At 46.3% G+C, this 18,064-nt stretch overlaps 1 protein-coding gene and 1 long non-coding RNA gene across 4 annotated transcripts in view; one reads left to right on the top strand and one right to left on the bottom strand.

Annotated features, from left to right (window-relative positions):
- Positions 1-4,027: 4,027 nt before the first annotated feature.
- LOC311580556 lies at positions 4,028-7,802 on the top strand. Of its 2 annotated transcripts, none has more exons than XR_014773507.1 (3): positions 4,028-4,131; positions 6,671-6,865; positions 7,671-7,802. It is a non-coding gene; the product is annotated as an uncharacterized lncRNA (long non-coding RNA). The 2 variants fall into 2 exon arrangements; XR_014773508.1 differs by lacking the exon at positions 4,028-4,131 and adding an exon at positions 5,774-5,855.
- TRIM42 (tripartite motif containing 42) overlaps positions 7,651-18,064 on the bottom strand; it is a 21,346-nt gene continuing 10,932 nt past the window's right edge. For both annotated transcript variants that reach the window (XM_084752202.1, XM_084752203.1), the window contains exons 4-5: positions 17,480-17,704; positions 7,651-7,899 (exon numbers count right to left, since the gene is read on the bottom strand). In XM_084752202.1, the coding sequence (XP_084608328.1) occupies positions 7,813-7,899; positions 17,480-17,704 (312 nt within the window). In that variant the 3' untranslated portion in view covers positions 7,651-7,812. The remainder of the gene's footprint in view (positions 7,900-17,479; positions 17,705-18,064) is intronic.

The raw sequence follows: 18,064 nt of genomic DNA, 5'->3' as shown, positions 1-18,064 counted from the left end.
GGGCGGTTGGACCACAGCAGGGATTTCTGACCCTGCCACTTTTGACGGGCTCCTTAAATGTCAACATATTCCATTATCCCCACAGGCAGAAGCTTGTGCTTTCAGAGGCTCTTTGTGTTTTGTATTTGTTGATACAGCGGTGGCTCCTACACTTGACAACAAAGATGTTGGTTCCTGGAGTGCCTGAGCTTCCAAAGTGCTTGGGTTGGTCTGGGGTCCAAATGTTGGTTCTTTTGGGCCAAGAGACCCCTGGAAGCTGTCATGGTGGAGATGGTGATGAGCATCCCATGGTGTCCTGGGAAAAGGTACAAAGAAACCTTCTCATGATGGTCTTGGGGTAGAACCACCAAGGTAGTGGCAGGCGAGTTGTGATGTAGGCCTCTGAGTCTGGAACCTGTACTCCCCCTCCCCCACCATCCTTTGTTTGTTTTTTTGAGATATGGTTTTTGCTATGCAGCCAAAGTCGGCCTAGAGCTCACTCTGTAGTTCAGGCTGGCCTTGAACTCTTGCGATCCTGCTGCTTCGGAGTCCTGAGTGCTGAGATCCCAGGTGTGAGCTTCTTCACTGCACGCCAATGCAGGATCAAGCTGTGTCCATGTGTATCTCTGGGGTTTGCCATTTCCCCCAGAGTCTTGGAGAGAACTACAGCAATCCTCGATGGTTCTGCACTCCTTCCTCAGCCTTGACCAGAGGACGAGACTCTCCTTCCAAATGGGGTTTCCTGTCCTCTTTCACAGAGCCACACCCAAGACCCAGAATGCATAAGAACCATGACAGTATCCCACAGGGAGTAGGAGAGAAGGGGACATGGGAGGGCACACTTGACTTCGCGGCTTCTTCCGGGTGACAGTCAAACGAAGAACCCTTCTGGGAAATTGTGCAAATGTACCAGAAATTCTTCTTGCCATCCTGGCTGCTTCTGTAGACCTGAGAAAGAAAAGCTTGCTTCTGTAGGCGAGGCCAACCCACTAGGCATTAAGGTGAGGTCTCCCACCACAACAGATGTGGTTTTACCTTTAAGCCTCCTTCAGTACTCTTGTTCTAAGAGAAGGTGACGCTTGCCTGTTTATAAACCATGGCTGTTTGTGTCTACCCTCAGCCAACCTGGGACTTGCTTTAAGCTGGGCACAGAGGTATTGAGTGCCTGACTCGGGACACTTCTTTACTCTTCTTGTCAGGAATGGACACCCAAACTTGTGATTGCTGAGACAGCAATAGGGAAGGAGGGGGAGAGAAAAGGAGAGAGGAAGGGCCACAGCATGCAGAAAGGCAGAGCCACAGCATCCAGAAAGGCAGGGCCACAGCATCCAGAAAGGCAGGGCCACAGCATGCAGAAAGGGTAGAGTTGGGCTACAGAGGCTAATCTGGCTTCATTCCTGATTGTGAGGAAATTTTCCCCATTGATGTCCTGAGCAGCCACATAGTACGTTAAACCTAGCACATTGCTCCGAGAAACCCAGTGTTTTAGCTGACTGTCTAATTCTAATACAATAAGGGGGAAGGGACCACATTTTGCACTTACCAGAACCCCTGCTATAACCCCCAAGCCTCAAATGAGGACTAGACTGTGGGGTTGGTCCTGATGCAGGATTGGGAACAGAATGGTTCCCCTCTGCCTCTTGCCTGAGTTGCTTTAGGCTTTGACTTTCTTTCTTTCTTTTCTTTTAAAAAAAGTTATTATAATTTGTTCACATTACATCATGATCGTTAGCCCCTTGCTCCTATCTTCCCGTTCCCACCTTTCCTCCCTCTTTTGTCCTATTCCTCTCCACTAGACCTCTGACAGGGAGGGGTTCCGCTCCCCCACTGGCTGAGCACAGCCTATCAGGTCTCATCAGCAGAGCCTGCATCCCCTTCCTCTGTGTGTCTCTGGCATCTGTGAGCTTCCTCATCTCGGCTATGAGACAGGCTGAAGGCAAGCTGCCACCTTCACCCATCACAAGCTCTGGGATCAAGGCTGGGCTTTCACTCAGCATCTCTGTGCCTCTACCTCAGTTTCCTCACTAGTAAAACAGAGACAATAGCGCCCACCTCATGGGATAGTCGTGTTTATTGGAGGAGTCAGCATTTGTAAACTGCTTGGTGCAGTGGGCGGACCACGGTTAAATACCAGGTACCACTTTTTACTTCTATTACTCATTTCTAGTTCTGTTCTCACTTTCTGATCCTCATTAATCATGAGATAAACTCAAAATCCTTTACTTGGACCCCCACAATGTGGTCACCAGAGCCCTCGTGTCTCATTTATGTATCTGACATTTGAGTCCCCGAGTGCCTCTCTGGTCTATTCTTAACCCACTTCTCTTTGCTCCCCTAACTCCTTTTTTGTGACCCTAAAGATGTTTCATTCTTGTATAGGCCACACCCCCCACACCCAAGCCATAAAGAGTGAGCCTCAGTTTTTTCTTCCACCATTTTCTTAATATCAGCCCATGGCGTGGGAGGGGCAGGCCCACTTGGGCCAGGCTGGTGCTATGCTGGCTTAGTTTTTATTGAGTGAATTTGTTGTCTACTTTAGTTCTTAGAGAAAATCTTCCAGTGTCTGACTTTATTAAGATGAAAGACGCTCTTTATTATGGCTTTCTGAGAAGAAAAAAACTTAAAGAAATAAGCCTCCAAACAGCCGCAGTTTTATAGAGGAAGCATTATTTCCGAGGCAAACAAAAAATTTTTTTTCCATGAAGGAAAATGTGGAAGTTGTAGCTCCTGGTGAAGCCGTGCAGATCCATAGCATCTCAACTCTGCTTTGAACCTATTTGGCCAACTCCTTCAACTCAGCCAGAACAACTCTAGTTTCTGGGGGCAGGGTTAGGCTTGGCATTACCACATACCTCTTGGGCATCTCTCCAGATTGTATCTTCCCTTAGAGTTAGTTAATGATTTGCCCAGAACATCTACATAGCACAGCTTCTGGGTGTTTGCTGGCAAAGAAGCCAGAGCAGCCTGATGGACGGCTTGGAAGCAAGGATGGGAAACTTTACTGCTGTCTGCACCATGCCAGCCTGCGCTTTTAACTGCCAGTGGTGCCTCCCTTGGTGGGTATCAGAATGATCCAGGAGCAGGGACTGCAGGTGTGGGTGCTGGCATGTGTGTACAAGGTCATGCCTGTGTTTCTGTGTGTTATGTGTGTGTGTACGGATGCTCACGGACTCCCAGAATGCATTTCCTGTAGGGAAGAGGGGCCGGTGCTGACAACTTGCTTGCCTAGGAATCCACGTGTGTGTGTGACAGAACAGGGATTTTTCAGGGGCAGCAAGGTTTTCACCGCTTTGAGGTCACAGCACCTTCTTGCCTCGAGCGTGTGCCTCTGCTGGGCCCCCCGTTGCCCCCGTCATGGTCCCTCTTCTTTTCTCACAGGTTAAACATAGGCCCCTCGGCTTATGCTGAGTAGATTCTGAAGTTCTCCTATCAGTTCATTTGGGAGAGGAACAGCTTCGTGAATGATGGCGGCAGCGGGGGGGGGGGGGAGGTGTAAACGAAAGCACCGTTTTTCTGTGAACCTCCCTATCACCATCTCCAATGCCTCAGAGAGACGAGGCGGTTTGAGGTAAGCAAATGAAGGGTAGACAACTCAGGCCACGGAGCGTCCCTGACGGCCGGCTTCCCCTCTAGCCTGCCTCCTGTCTTGTACCTCTCTGGGAGGCACTGTCCTCCACACTCAGTTGCTCCGCTGTCTTCAAATGCTAGCTCTGGTCTTGACACCACCAGGAGCCACATCCCGTCAGCGCCGTCCCCTGCTTCCGGGTTTTCAGAATCTGACCAGGGCCTGGGCTTCTGCACAAAGACTCTGTAAGTGACGGTGGGACTCCTCTGGATTTGAGACTGAGGTGAAGTCAGGCCCAAGCATTGCTTTCCAGGTAGCCTGCTGTCTTGTGCTTTAGACACAGCCTGAAGAGAAGAGCTGAGCTCTGCAGTGTTTCCAGAGCCTCGCTGCATTCCGAACACTTCTGTGTCACTGGTGTTCTAGAAGGCACAGGACTATCTCCCAAGCTAGTGTTCACAGCCCCCCCCCCCCCCCCCGGTTTTGGCTCTCTCTAGTCCTGCCTAATGGCAATTTTTGAGCTGTTGATTCTTGGCCCAAAAGCTACCTTGGTATACCATCTGGTGACACTAGGGCTGCACCCAATACAGGTGACATTTTTTCCTTTGCCAGACAACGTTCTAGGGTTTTCTATGAAGGACAAAAATGTCTGTAGGAGAGGGAAAGAGATTCTCTCTGTTTTCTCACATACTGTTTTTGTTTTTCTTTGTTTTTGGTATGACATCAGGGTGGAAGGCAACGGTGAGTGAGAATGTGACTACTGTGGTCAGCCTTCACTGTGTCCCTCTGTCCCTGGCACTATGGCACCAGCCCCCACGGAAGCCTCTAAGACACACCTGTGACAGCTGGGTAGTAAGCTGTTCCCAGAGAGCTGAGTCTTAGTGCAGAACCAGAGTCGAGGGTCTGACTCTGATACTCTCATTTGTCCCCTGACCGTCAGGGTTGTCAGTGGGATTGTCACTGTTTTATTTCTTCAGTGTTCCCCTTTCTGTAGTCTGTCCTCCAGTGCCCACAACCAATTATCCATATTCTTTCTTAAAATTAACTAGCGTGCTGGTGGTAGGGGAAGCAGATGCTGCTGTCCTGACTCAGTTGATAGTCAATCCAACAGTTCTTCTGTCGGTTTCTCTATGCTTGCCCCTAAGCGTTTGTGTCATACTTTAATTTGCCCGAAGCACAGCTTCTGGGAATTTTCCGTTTTCCATCTGGATGTGTCAATCCACCCGTGCTTAACCTCACCCCTGCCCACCCTTGTGAGCCCCACTGCTCAGGAGAACTGCTGTTCCACCTGAAATCCCTGCCCAGGTCAGGAAACTGCAGGCAACCCTCTCGCCCGCTTCCTTAGTCCCACAATCCATTTCCCACGAAAGTGGAAGCAACACTAACAAAACCACGAGTGGGGCGGAATGGTGCCTTATTTGTACACCTGTTCTCCTGGCTTCCGAGGCACTCATGGCCCAGATGCTCTTAGGCCCCGCAGGGATCCTTTACCTGTGCCCCTGCACTCCAGCTCCCCACTGTGCCCATGTTCCCAATATGCAGCTTTCAAGGCCTGGACACTTAGCTGTGCAGAATGTGTTTCTCCTTTGCTCATACCTGGCTGGCTCCTTCTAAGTCTTGAGGTGGTGGCTTCGGCTTCTTTTCAGGAGACGCCCTGACAGGGAGTTTACACTTCCCAAGGCCCCGCCTCTTCCTTTCCTAGGGCTTCCAGTTGTTTCTAATCAACTGTGTGCCTGTACTTATTAAAAATTTTTTTTATTAATTTATTCATATGACATCTCAATTGTTATCCCATCCCTTGTATCCTCCCATTCCTCCCTCCCTCCTGCTTTCCCCCTCATCCCCTCCCCTATGACTGTGACTGAGGGGGACCTCCTCCCCCTGTGTATGCTCATAGGGTATCAAGTCTCTTCTTGGTAGCCTGCTAGCCTTCCTCTGAGTGCCACCAGGCCTCCTCATCCAAGGGACGTGGTCAAATATGGGGCACTAGAGTTCATGTGAAAGTCAGTCCCCACTCTCCACTCAGCTGTGGAGAATGTCCTGTCCCTTAGCTAGATCTGAGTAGGAATTCGAAGTTTTCTGCACATATTGTCCTTGGCTGGTGCCATAGTTTGAGCAGGACCCCTGGGCCCAGATCCGCCCATCATAATGTTCTTCTTGTAGGTTTCTAGGACCCTCTGGATCCTTCTATTTCCCCATTCTCCCATGCTTCTCTCACCTAAAGTCCCAATAGGATGACGTCCCCTCTGACCTACTTTCTTCGAAAGTGAAGACTTTCATGGGACATGCCCCTTGGGCTAGTGTCCAGATATAAGTGAGTATATATACCATTTCACTCTTTCTGCTTCTGGGTGAACTCTATCTGGCGCTTTCTTAAAAAAAAAAGGGAATAGGGCTTCTTCAAGACCCAGCTATTCCACTCCTTGGAATATACCCAGAAAATGCTCTACCACACAACAGAGACATATGCTCAACCATGTTCATAGCAGCCTTATTCATAATAGCTAGAACATGGAAACAGCCTAAGTGTCCCTCAGTAGAAGAATGGATAAAGAAACCGTGGTACATTTACACTATGGAATACCACTCAGCTATTAAAAATGAGGAATTCCTGAAATTTGTGGACAAATAGGTTGAACTAGAAATGATCATAATGAGTGAGTGTGCCTGTACTTTTATTCACTTGGTCTGTCCCACCCATTCGGTTAAGAGATCTGTAGGGTGGGTGGCTGGATCTGTTTAATTCAGTGCCACGTTCTCATAGCCCCTCCCCTCCACCAGCCCTGATCTCCTTATAGACATACCAAGGCAGAGGATGAATTTGGAATGGATCTTGTGTGTGTGTATGTGTGTGTGTGTGTGTATGTGTGTGTGTGTGTGTGTGTGTGTGTGTGTGTATGTATGTGTGGGTGTGTTTAAGGAACAAGCAAGAAAACCCAAATACTAGCTGTTCTGCCACATTTTCATGTGTGCTCTGCTACCCAGTCCTTTTCCTCGAGGCACACGCCCCCTTTCCTCTAAAGAAAAGCTTCCAGGGATGGTGAAATGTGGTACTACAGGAAGAAGATAGTGCAACATGGTGGTGTATATTTGTAAATGTTTATTTACCAATCTCTCCCCTATATTTAGGACACACAGTTTGAAAACGTACAATGTTTATACCTCAAGCATGGTCCTCAGAGGGGAATTTCCATTTTCATAGCCTCAAGGACCAAGGAATGGGCAAGAGCGTGGCTCTTCTCTAGACACAATGCTTGATTTCAGAAGACTCGGCTTCCTGGTTTGATAGCTTCTCAGAGACCTTGGCTTCATTAGTCCCTTCAGGCAAGTCACGTGGTTTCTAGAGAGGCAGCCTTGGGGATGTCTGGGCTCTTTAATTGCAGCCTGGTCCTTGTTGGTGCATGAGTAGATGTGACCATTATAATGTGAAATTCATACAGTTCATTTTTTTTAAAAGTTTAATTTCACTTGCGTTTATCAGGGGTAGAATCCCTGCTGACATGTCATTTAATTTGCTTTCCATGCTAACGACCATTCTGAAACTTTTCAAAGAAACGATTATATATATGATCGTACCAAATTTGATGGTGGATCCGACCCATCATTTACAGAGATGGGATCACAACAAAGCTCCCCAGGGTCCCCCATTCTTATAATGTGTACCAGAAAGTCTGCTGCTTCTGCTTTGCCTCTGGGGTACAGAGGAGTGAGAAGAGGAGGGCTAATCTTTATGGGCCAGAGGTGGACTTCAGACCGTGGGTAAAAGCTGTGGAAAGACATGGGCCCGATAATTAGGAAGAACATCCTCATCATGTTGGCTACTCAATATTGAGATGGATTACATGTGGAGGGAAAGCATGGCCCCATCAATCAGTGGCTTGCTCAGACACCCAGGGTTAGCTAGGCAGCACTTGAACGAATACCCGGGGATCCTGCTTCTAGACAGAACACTCACTACCACCCAGGTGCACGCCCTTTGCTCCACACATAGCAGCACAGAATTCTGAGCCCAGGGCTGAACCTGAGCCGATACAGACTTACAGGTGTGTTCCTTTGTCTCTTAGTTTCATCACAATGAACCAATCACAGCAGGTTATGATGTCAGACATTTCCTTTTATTGGCTTTTAGGAGACTCCTTTTGGAAAGCCCAGAGGTCCCGGAAGCGTTCATCTACAACCTCCTTGAAGAATGTGGTGAGGAAAAAAAAAATACATACAGATGCATATAGCTGTGTCTATGAGCAGCAGAGTTGTGAGGGGCGCTCAAAGGCTCAGAAGCGCTTCTGCAGGGCCGACTGGATGTTCTTTAGCAGCCCCCACTTAGCTCGGGTCTTTCCACGCCCATCTGGTGTCACCACCTGCAACGAGAAGCAGAGAGTGCATGGGACAAGCTGCAGGGGGACAGCGGCTCCCGGAGCACGGGCCGACTCCGCACACTATCCCATTAACAGCCCATGACCACCATGGAAAGTGTGCATGGTCAGCCCTTCCTTAGAGATGAAGAGCTCCATGCTCAGGGTACCACAGGTCTTCCACAGCGCCCTCCAGCTGTTACGTGCTGACACTGCAATTCTACACATCAGGTTCTGCCTCCTTCAAGGCAGTTCATATCATTGAGTGTGGACAAGCATGGTAAACTAGACTCCAAATGGCCTTTACTGTAGAACGTCCCTAGCCCTGGAAATTTGTTTCTTTCCCATCTCTTACCAGTTGTAAGTTTCAGCTAATGAGTTTGGTTTCTTTACTAAACTTGAAGTGACCGGTTTAGGGTGTCGGGGGAAATGACAGGCTTTGTTTATCTTAAATCTCTGTAGTCTCAATGTTGGCTAAAATAAAGAGAAGATTCTTAGAAATATGCGTGAAAGATGGATTGAGCATAATTTTGTAAGTTGCCCACTCCCGTTCCCCCTTTTTATACAGACAGGAAACGTTGGTGTGATGAATCACAACCACACCAAAGGCAGACTGTGCTGGGCAGCAGAGCTAAGCAGGACCTTAGAAACCTCACAGACCCAGCTTCATTGCAGCTCCCTGTGACTTACCTTAGAGGTGGCAGGCCTGTCCATGTCTCTGACCTGGTAACATCACTATTCCCTAATGCACACTTGCTGAAGAGGTATTTAGGGCTAAAGTTGGGATGGAAGATTCCACTGCCCATACAAATGAGGACATGTGACACATGAATAAGTGGGGTGGGACTGGGATAGATTGATGAGGAGGGATGTTTATATGAAGCACAAATTCTCTATGATAAGGTTTTTAATCTTTTATATTTGTATTTGGGAAAAAGATAGAGATGCTACAAAGATACAATCCTGATAAAGATGAAATAAAAAAAAGTGTAAGAGGCACAGGGAGCCACTTGGGTAGTGAACAAGGCCTAGTGGTACTGTGAGTTCTGGGGTTTGGAACTGCATTTAAAAATCCACACTTTAAAGTTTCTGTCTCAAACTTTAGTAAGGATCGTCAAAGCCAACGACTGTGTAATGCAGTGGGACCGAGGTGGCTAAGGAGTGTTTACAAACAAGAGGAGCCAGCAGAACACAGGACAGAAGAAACAGGAAGGGAAGATGAAACGTAAACTCGAAATGACAGTTGGCGCCCCCTCCCTTGTCCCAGGAGTCCAACTCAGTTCCTCTCCAAGACAATCGCGCCGAAGCTGCGTGATGGAGAACGAAGGCTCTGCAACTCCCGGAAGCTGGGTTTGAATTATTGATTCTACAATCAGGTAAAAACAACGTGGGCACACAGTGATGCCCCCAGCTTCCTTATGACCATAGATGCTATCAGGTAACGGAAATAGCTGTTAGAACAGCATGGTAAAGCAATGCACAGTGATAAACAAGGGCTTGTTTCATGAAGGTAAGAGAGTCTAAAGTCAGAAAAGGCCACCACCACGGTGAACTGGGGATGATGTTTAGGATGTGCCAGGTCCTAGGTCTAATTTCTGGCACTGTAACCAAACCAAACCACCACCACCAACAACAAAAAAGCCCAGTCATAATTTACTTCATTGATAAGACCTAGAGGATAGAATTTATGCTATTATATTAAATAATGCAAATATCATTCTCTATGCCAAAGCTCTCAGAAGCCTGGAAGTTGGAGGTCATTTCATAAGCAAAAGGCAATGACCCTAAACATCAAATAAAAACCAGCAGGACAACGGAGAAAGTTTAGTATCAGCAAATGACGAGTGTGTCTACTCCTGCCATTTTATGCATGACTCAAGGCTCTCGCTAAAGTGATTAGGAAAGAAAACGAAATATAAACTCAGAGACTGTGAGGGAAGAGATAAAATCACCATTACTTATAAATGATAAGATTATATGCCTGGAAAAACAGGCTAAAACCAAGAGACTCACAGAACAATAGAGTCTTTAAAGACTTGCTGGGATTCAGATTTATCTATAGAGAAAAGTTTTCTCTTCTGAACCAGCCATCTATTAGGGATACGCTACAATATAAAGTGAATAGTCATAATATCAAGGTTTGTGCACTATTCCATTTTTTTTGTTTTCCTAGTTACAGTTAAAGGGCACAATATATTTTGATATACATATGCATGGTAAAGCGCTACAATAAGCAAACCGGTTTGGCTATTATTTCCTGTAATCACTGGCTTACTGGGGGATTATACATCTAAATTCAAAGCAAACTTATCACAGATGATACAGTATTAAGTGCAATCTCCATGCTGCTCATTCGGTCCCTAGGCTCTATGTAGTTTACCCAGGAGCACGAGGCTGAAGACCCTAGAAAGCCTCATAAAGCAGTCTGAATAAAGGTTCAGCTATACTGCAAATGTATCTGTTGCCTTCCAATTAATTTCTCAGTGGCTTTCTAATGCAATTCTGTTCAGAATTAAAAAATAAAATAAGATAAACCACAAAACGGGCCTTCAGTGCCTATGTGTGTCTATATATATATATATATATATATATATATATATATATATATATATATATATATATATATTACCTTTACTTTGAATACAGCCCTGTTTTGGCTAAAACCTTTTTTTTTTATTTTTATTTTTTTTATTTTTTATTTTTGGTCAAAGCAGAAAGCACAGTTCTAAAACCTAACAGGGGATGCAGGAGTGACCCTTAAATGTATGGGAAGTGAATAGAAGCTTAAAGGAGCACCCTGACTCTACTCTCTGGACTCAAGGCAGTCCTAGCACATCACACTGGGTAATGGGCTCAATTGTCACAGAGCAGAAGCATCTGCCCTCTGCATTACACTCACAGGTAGACTCTGTATGGGTAAAACTCGAAAGGTGAAGCTATGCATTTAATAAAAGAATATGTAGATTATCTTGGGATCTAAGTCAAGGCAGGGACTTTTTAAACAGAACCCCAAAAGGTCAAACGGTAAGGAAAAACAGTCAAGATTTTGATTATTTCAAAGTTCAAGACTTCTGCCGTTTCATGGACTGTGAACAAAGGCGGTAGACAAATATCAGAAGAGTGGAGATACCAGCACTGTCTAAAACCTCATCTGGAATATATGCTATCCCATGAGCCACTACGCCAGGCACAGGGGTGGGGTGTGCAGTAGTGGGCAGAGGGTGCTGACAGGCCACCTGCAGGCGGAATCCTGGAAGGGAATAAGCATTTGGAGTAGAATGTAGAAAAATAAAGTGAGATGACATAGCTATCAGGTAGGGAAACAGAAGACAGATCTTGGTAAATGCAAGTGAAATTTAGGATATGAGGTCTCTCTCTTTCTTATGGAAGTGTTCATGAGTGTGGCCAAAGCAAGTACATTACCCATTCCAGAAATTTCAGAAATTTCAGTCATGCAAGAAGCAAATGCACGGTGTAATATATATATATATATTGTCCCTCAAAAATTCTTATGTTGTAGTCCTACTCTTAGGTCTGATTCTGCTGGGGGATGGAGCCTTTAAAGACATGATGAAGTTACTATGAGGCCCTCAGGGGCATCTGTGATCCAACCTGGATGCTGTTCTTTTTTTTTAAAGATTTGTTTATTTATTATTATGTATACAGTACTCTGCCTGCATGTACTCTGTGGGCCAGAAGAGGGCATCAGATCACATCATAGATGGCTGTCAGCCACCATGTGGTTGCTGGGAATTGAACTCATGACCTCCGGAAGAGCAGTCAGTGCCCTTAACCACTGAGCTATCTCTCCAGCCCCTGACTGCTGTTCTTTTAGGAGGAAGTTTGAATGTAGGCCTTAGGGACGTATGGGGAGAGACCACCCAGGAGCACCCTGAGAAAGACTGGCAGGCAGTGTCACGGTTTGTCTAAGCTCCCAATCTATAGCAACTTGTTAGTGCTGCTCTGCCCAACTCACACAGAACCAGAGAGACTTTTATACCTCCAAATGGCTGGCAACAATCAAGCTCCTGCACGAGGTGGTCGGTCTTCTAGTGGATTAGCCTCACCTGTTCTCTCACAAGACCATTCCAATCCCACACTCGGGATCCTAAAAAACAGGCTTCTCTCTCCTTCATCCAAGCCACTCACAAATTGTCACGGGCTTGTGGACCATAGCATTATTGGAGGTAAGGTGTATGTCCACATTGAGTAGACAGGTGACATGCAAGAAACACAAGCGTGCTGTGAAGCATGCCAGAACACCAGAAATTCAGGGACAAAATGCCCATAATGATGTAGATTTCAGCAGCGTTTCTCAACCTGTGGGTTGTGATCCCTTTAGGGGCCAAGTGACCCTTTCACAGGAGTCACCTAAGACCATCAGAAAACAGATAATTACATTATGATTCATAGCAGTAGCAAAATTACAGTTAGGAAGCAGCAACAAAAACAGTTTTACGGTTGGGAGATAGCACACAGCAAGAGGAACTGGGTTAAAGGGCCGCGACATTAGGAAGGCTGAGAACCACTAATGTAGGTGGATCATTCAAACACAGTGTTTTGAGAAAGAAAAAAAAAAAAAAAGACGGCGGAGGTGTGTGTGTGTGTGTGTGTGTGTGTGTGTGTGTGTGAGATTAACACAATGCAACTTGTGTAGATTAGTGCCACATAGCAAACATCAGTACATATCTTGTGAGAGCACACAAAAGCAAAGAGATACAAGCAAGTCCTTCTTGGAAGAGATGTCACAAACTGGAACATAAAAACCAAGCAAGGTCCTTGTAAAGGTCAGTGCAGATGGTAGAGGTATGTGATTAGACACACGTTGTGCACGTAAAGGTGAAACACAGGTATGACTTAGGCTTAGGCCAGGTCCAGTTTAAGCGTGAGTTATACTTGTTCCCAGATGTCATTTTTTTCCGGCTGCAGGGCAGGTAGGGAAGGATTGGAAGCATTTTACTTAGAGCAATATTTCAGAATTCTTTGGGAAATCTAAACCCTAAGGACGCAGAGAATGCAAATCGTGTATTGCTTCATTTCAGGGCCCCATGGCCAGTGTCTAGAGAGGGGGTGTCGGTCCTGAGGGGGAAATAGTGCCGGTCACACAGGCTGCTCTTCAATCTCAACCCTGAGTAAGATGTATGACAGTCTGGGGAGAGGAAAAGTCAAGGCTTAGTGGTAGAGAGGCCGCCATGTTTTGAGTCCGAGCCCCAGCTGCAGCACAGGCTGTGGAGAGGGACCTGCAGAGACCCAGGGTGACCAAAGCCATAGATATTGAGGGGCCAGCAGTCTGAGAAAGACTTTGAGAATGTCTTGGAACATGGATGATTCGAGCATTCTCTGAATGGCTCTAAAGACTGAGAAACGCATCAGTTAGTGAGTATTGCCAGGCTTGGGGCTTTGCCTCTAAATCTGATATAATTTAGTAGTAATTCAATTTACAGATTAGAGTGGCAGATCATTGGGCCCTCACAGATGTCCTTGTCTGATCGCTGGGACGTCAGTGTTCTACCTTAGGGCAATTAAATTAGCTGCCAGGGGACAGGAAATCTTCCTGTCATCACGGGATCAGTGGTATCACGAAGGCCCTTCAGATGGGAGGCAGAGGCAGAAGGGAGGCTGAGGAAAGGGCTGGCAGTGGAGGAAAGGCCCAGTGGGAAGTTGATGTTTTGAAGTTGGAGGAAAGGCACACGAGATAAGAAATGTGAGTGGCCCAGTAAAAGGCGAGCAGTGGATTCTTCCTCAGAAACCCCTCCACAGAAGGATCCAGACACTGGTCAGGCCATTGATTTCGCCAGCGAGAACCATTTTTGTATTTCTGAGCTGCAGGAAATGTAATGAGTTGTACCATTTAGCCACTAACTTGTCATAGCAGCCAAAGGAAACCCATGCCAAGATGGGCAGTTAGGTCAATGAGGATTTAAAGTGCGTGGGGGAGCCAGCCAGCCAAGAAAGGGCGTGACAGTGAGGAGCGGTATGTGGTTAGTGGGTATACTGAGGACCATGGGAAGATCAGGAGGAGAAAGGATGACCAACGACACTCGGTTGCCTAAGAGACATTTATCTGTCCTTTCAAAAGGGACTATTAGGCTGTTTGATGATAGAGGCTTTGAGGTGGAGACCATGAACTATAAAGAGACCAAACACAGTATACAATGCCATGGAGTTGTTGGAATTGGACCCAGACACGAGAGTCCAAATCCGAAGCGCTTTTCAATACATAATTCTGTCCCAGAAACAACTATGGATCCACGCCCCCCCCACCCAAAAGCTCTCTCTGCTCTAATAGCATCCCCCCACCCCCACCCTAGAGTCAGGTGCTGTCTCCAGGGCTGAGCTCACTTCTCCTGGTTATGGTCCAGAACACTAGAGCTCTGGCTTTGAATACAGACCTAGGTTCAACTCAGCCCCACCGCCTTCATTTTCTCCCTTTGAGCTTAACTCTGAGAATCCAGGATGATTCAGTGATAACGGATGTGCAGTGTCTGACACAGAATTGACCTTCAAATGGGACCTTTAAAGTGTTGGATAGCTGACTTTCTTGTTGCATTTATTATGTGCCAAGGAAAATTTCTTTTAAAAAAAAACATTCAACAAGTTTTAGACTATGCAAATCAAGTATAAAAGGTTTTATTTCACATCTTTTATAAAAGTACATGTGATCGAAGCATGGTGGTTTGGATAAGAAATGATTATGCCGCCGCGTTGCAGCATTCAAGTGAAACCTTTCAGAAATATGCACAGCATCAGTGCCAAAGGGAAAAAATTCGATTTTATAGGAAAGAGCTAAAGCCATTACTTTTATGAAGCTTTATAAATGTCATTCAAACACACCGTCTTATTTTCATTTGCCGTTGAAGCCTTTACTTATGCAAATCATGACAAATGTTAAGGAAGCCAGTGTTTCCTCTGGAATGCTAATAGAACCACAGAGACTGGAGGAAGAATTACTTCCGAAGGAAAAATCTATACTGTAGCTCCTTGAGTCAGATAAAAATGAAGCTTCCAGAAAACCTCATTAATTAGGGTTCTGCTCATTTAGATATTGTGCGAAAAAGCAAAGACACGGGACTGCACTGCCCTGTCTTTCATAGCGGGCAAATTAATCGTGTAAAGACAATTTTAGGGGAATGTTATTTCTTGACTGACTGTATAAAACATTCAGCTTTCAGGCAGCTTATGATACTTTGCGATTATTAATTTTATTTATCAATTTATTTCTTCACTCCTTAATTTAGACTTCACTCATATATTCATTTGTTTGGTTACAATTTTACTCATGTATTCGTTCAATAACCGTTAAGACGCTGCTGTGTGCAAACTGCTTTGGTAAGCACCGCAGGAGAAAGAAAGATGAATTAGGCAAGAATTTTGTTTGCTAGGAGGTCATAGTGTGAGAGAGATGAGGGGACCCAAGAGGGTAAGATGGCAGACTGATGGCATGCCTCGAGCTCTCCATCCAACCCCAATCCTCACATCTAGAGATGACAGATGACTCATTAGAAAAAAAGAAAAACAAAACAAGTAACTACTGGGTGTCCTTCATGGGTACCGCATTTCTGAGGGATTCTAAAAGCTGAGAAGGCAGATGGGGTCAGATTAAAGAGAAAAATCCATAGTTGAGATCACAGAGTACAAAATGTAGCAACAGGCTTCAGCGCTCTGGAGCGAGATGGTCCCTGTGGCAACTAACTAATAGGCTGTGAGGCTGGCAGAGGGACAGCTGGAACAGCGGCCAGGCAGGCTTTCTCATCACACAAGCGTTTGGCATCTGTGGGGTGGGGAGGGAGGTGTGTGACGCTGCCAGGAGGTGATAGGAATAGCCCCATTCTGAGGGCTTGCTCCCTGATAGCATAACCCGGCCCTGCCCTTCCTTCCCATTCTCCACCATTATTGGAGGGAACAATCGATCAGATTCCCTCCCTTCAATGTCCGACCAAATTGCTGAGGTGAGATGAACCAGACTGCTGAGTACTGAGAGCGCGGACCCAGATTATCCAAAGCAGAAACTGAGGGCAACTAAAATGAGGCTGAGTGAGAGAGAAGCAGACAGGAGAGGAGGAGAAGAGAGGGGAGGGAAGAGGGGAGAGGGGAAGAAGGAAGAGGAGGGGAGGGGAAGGCAGAGGAGGGGAGGGGAGGGAAGGGAAGGGGAAGAGAGGGAAGAAGGAGTAGTAGAGGGGAATGAGAAGGAAGAGGAGGGGAATGGAAAGGGGAAAGGAGGGGGCAAGAGGGGATGTAGGGAAGGGAGGGGCAGGTGATAACTTTCTAGTTTCTATGGACATCAGATTATACAGACGTGTCTTCTAGGTGTGTCCTAGAAGGCTCTCAAGGCATCCGTCCATCCCCCCTTCTTCCAAACCCTAAATGAATGGACCGAGCCTTTTCACTTTTAAAGAACCTCTAAATTCCAAAGAGCACCTTCACACTTAAGTAGTAAGAAGGCCCTTGACAGCCCCTGTATCTTAATATCAGTGCAGTGGCATTCATGGATGTGCTGTCACTTGGGAATTGGGAGAAGCATCAGCCCTCCATTACAAAGATGACGTTTGTTTCTTTGCTGTATGGAGCTCACCTACCTGCTCAGTGTCTGGTTTCTTGTTTTTTTTTGTTTGTTTGTTTTTCTTAAACTCCCAGATAAACCAAAAATATTTTTAGTATAAATTTTAGTATAAATGCTTTAAGTGCTACATGAGATGTTTTTGTACCACAAGTTTTATTTACTTTCCTCAAGAAATTCTCATTTAACTGTCTGTCCTTCCTCTTTGCTAAATTTCACACCTCGGTCTTCGTGGGGTGCAGCACTCCCGTGGAGTTTGTTTTTGCACTCTAATTGTTTCTTACTCCTCTGACATTCTTATTCAACAATAGCATGTTTACTAGCCCCTGACTACAGAGGAGGAGGGCTTATGCTTGGTTTTACTCCGAATTTCTGTGTTCTACCATAAAACCTAGAACAAGTGGTTTTTGAGTTCAGCAGAACCTATGTCCCTGAGACCTGGCCACCAAGGTTGGTGGAGCTGAGCAGTTAACTAGCTTTCTGGACTCAGAGGCAGAGTTCTCTGCTGGTCTTTGTAGCCAAGCTGAAGCTAGAAATCTAGGGAAAAAGCATTCTCTCACCCTAGGATCCATTGTATCCCCACCAAGGACAGAGGGCTCATGGGGGAAAACAGGAAAAAAAAAAAGGCTCTGGGCTCCAAGGAGCCAAGCCTGGTCAAGGAGAAAGCATCCTCTTACATGAACATCCAGAGTTTCTCCGCCAGGGAGGGCGGGCTCTGTTAAGGCATTCCTATCTGATGGGCCAGAGAAATGGCTCTGCTGGTAAAGGCTCTTGATAAGAAGCCCAAGGACCTCAGTTTGACCCCACCCCCAGGAGAGAGGACAAAAAAAAAAAAAAAAAAAAAAAAAGGACTCTTGCCAGTTGTTTTCTCCTGATGTCCATGTTTATATCACAGCATACCTGTGTGGGCACACATGTGGGCATGTGTGCACATGTGGGCCCCTCCCAATAAAAATGAAAAAAAAAATCAAGATGTCCAAACAATAAACAAACAAAACATTCCGCCTAAGACGTGAATATACATAGTACCTTGCAGATGTCACTCCACTGCCCGGGACCGTTATCGTTGATGGCTCTAACCTTAAACAAATACTCGGTGTTGGGGGTCAGGTTGTGCAACTCCAAGTTCTGCTGCATGATGTCCCGAATCTGTCCACAGAGCTCGCTCCGCACGTTGTTAGGCGGGGTGGTAACGAGCTCATAGAATTCCATCTCAAAGGAATCCACATCTTCTGTCGGGCATGTCCAGTAAACCTAGGAGACAGGTTGTGTGCGTGGGTGGGTGGGAGAGCATGGCGCCGATGCCCTTCCCATAAAGATTTGTGCAGTTGCCTGTCTGTGGGCTGCGCTTAAGCTGACCTCATCTTCTACAGCTGCTGAGGGCATTGATTTAGATCATGAGTAAGGGTCTGATGTAGCCTTGGGTGATTTCGGGGAGGTGGGGGGGTGGGGGGAGGGGCGGGGCGGGGGTTGGTGGTCGTGGTGTGTCCTCTTCAGGGTTCTGTTCCTGTATCGGCCATGGATAACATTTACCAGAATCCTGCTGGGCATTGGCTCTCAATTACCTGATTGTACAGTTCTATGTACAAGCAGGCAATTCTCAGAAGCCTCTGG

This window comes from Acomys minous (assembly GCF_964271855.1).
Source record: "Acomys minous genome assembly, chromosome: 13".
In the NCBI taxonomy this organism is placed as follows: Eukaryota; Metazoa; Chordata; class Mammalia; order Rodentia; family Muridae; genus Acomys; species Acomys minous.
Note: the sequence above shows the minus strand (reverse complement) of the source record. Positions and strands in the feature narration are given on the sequence as shown.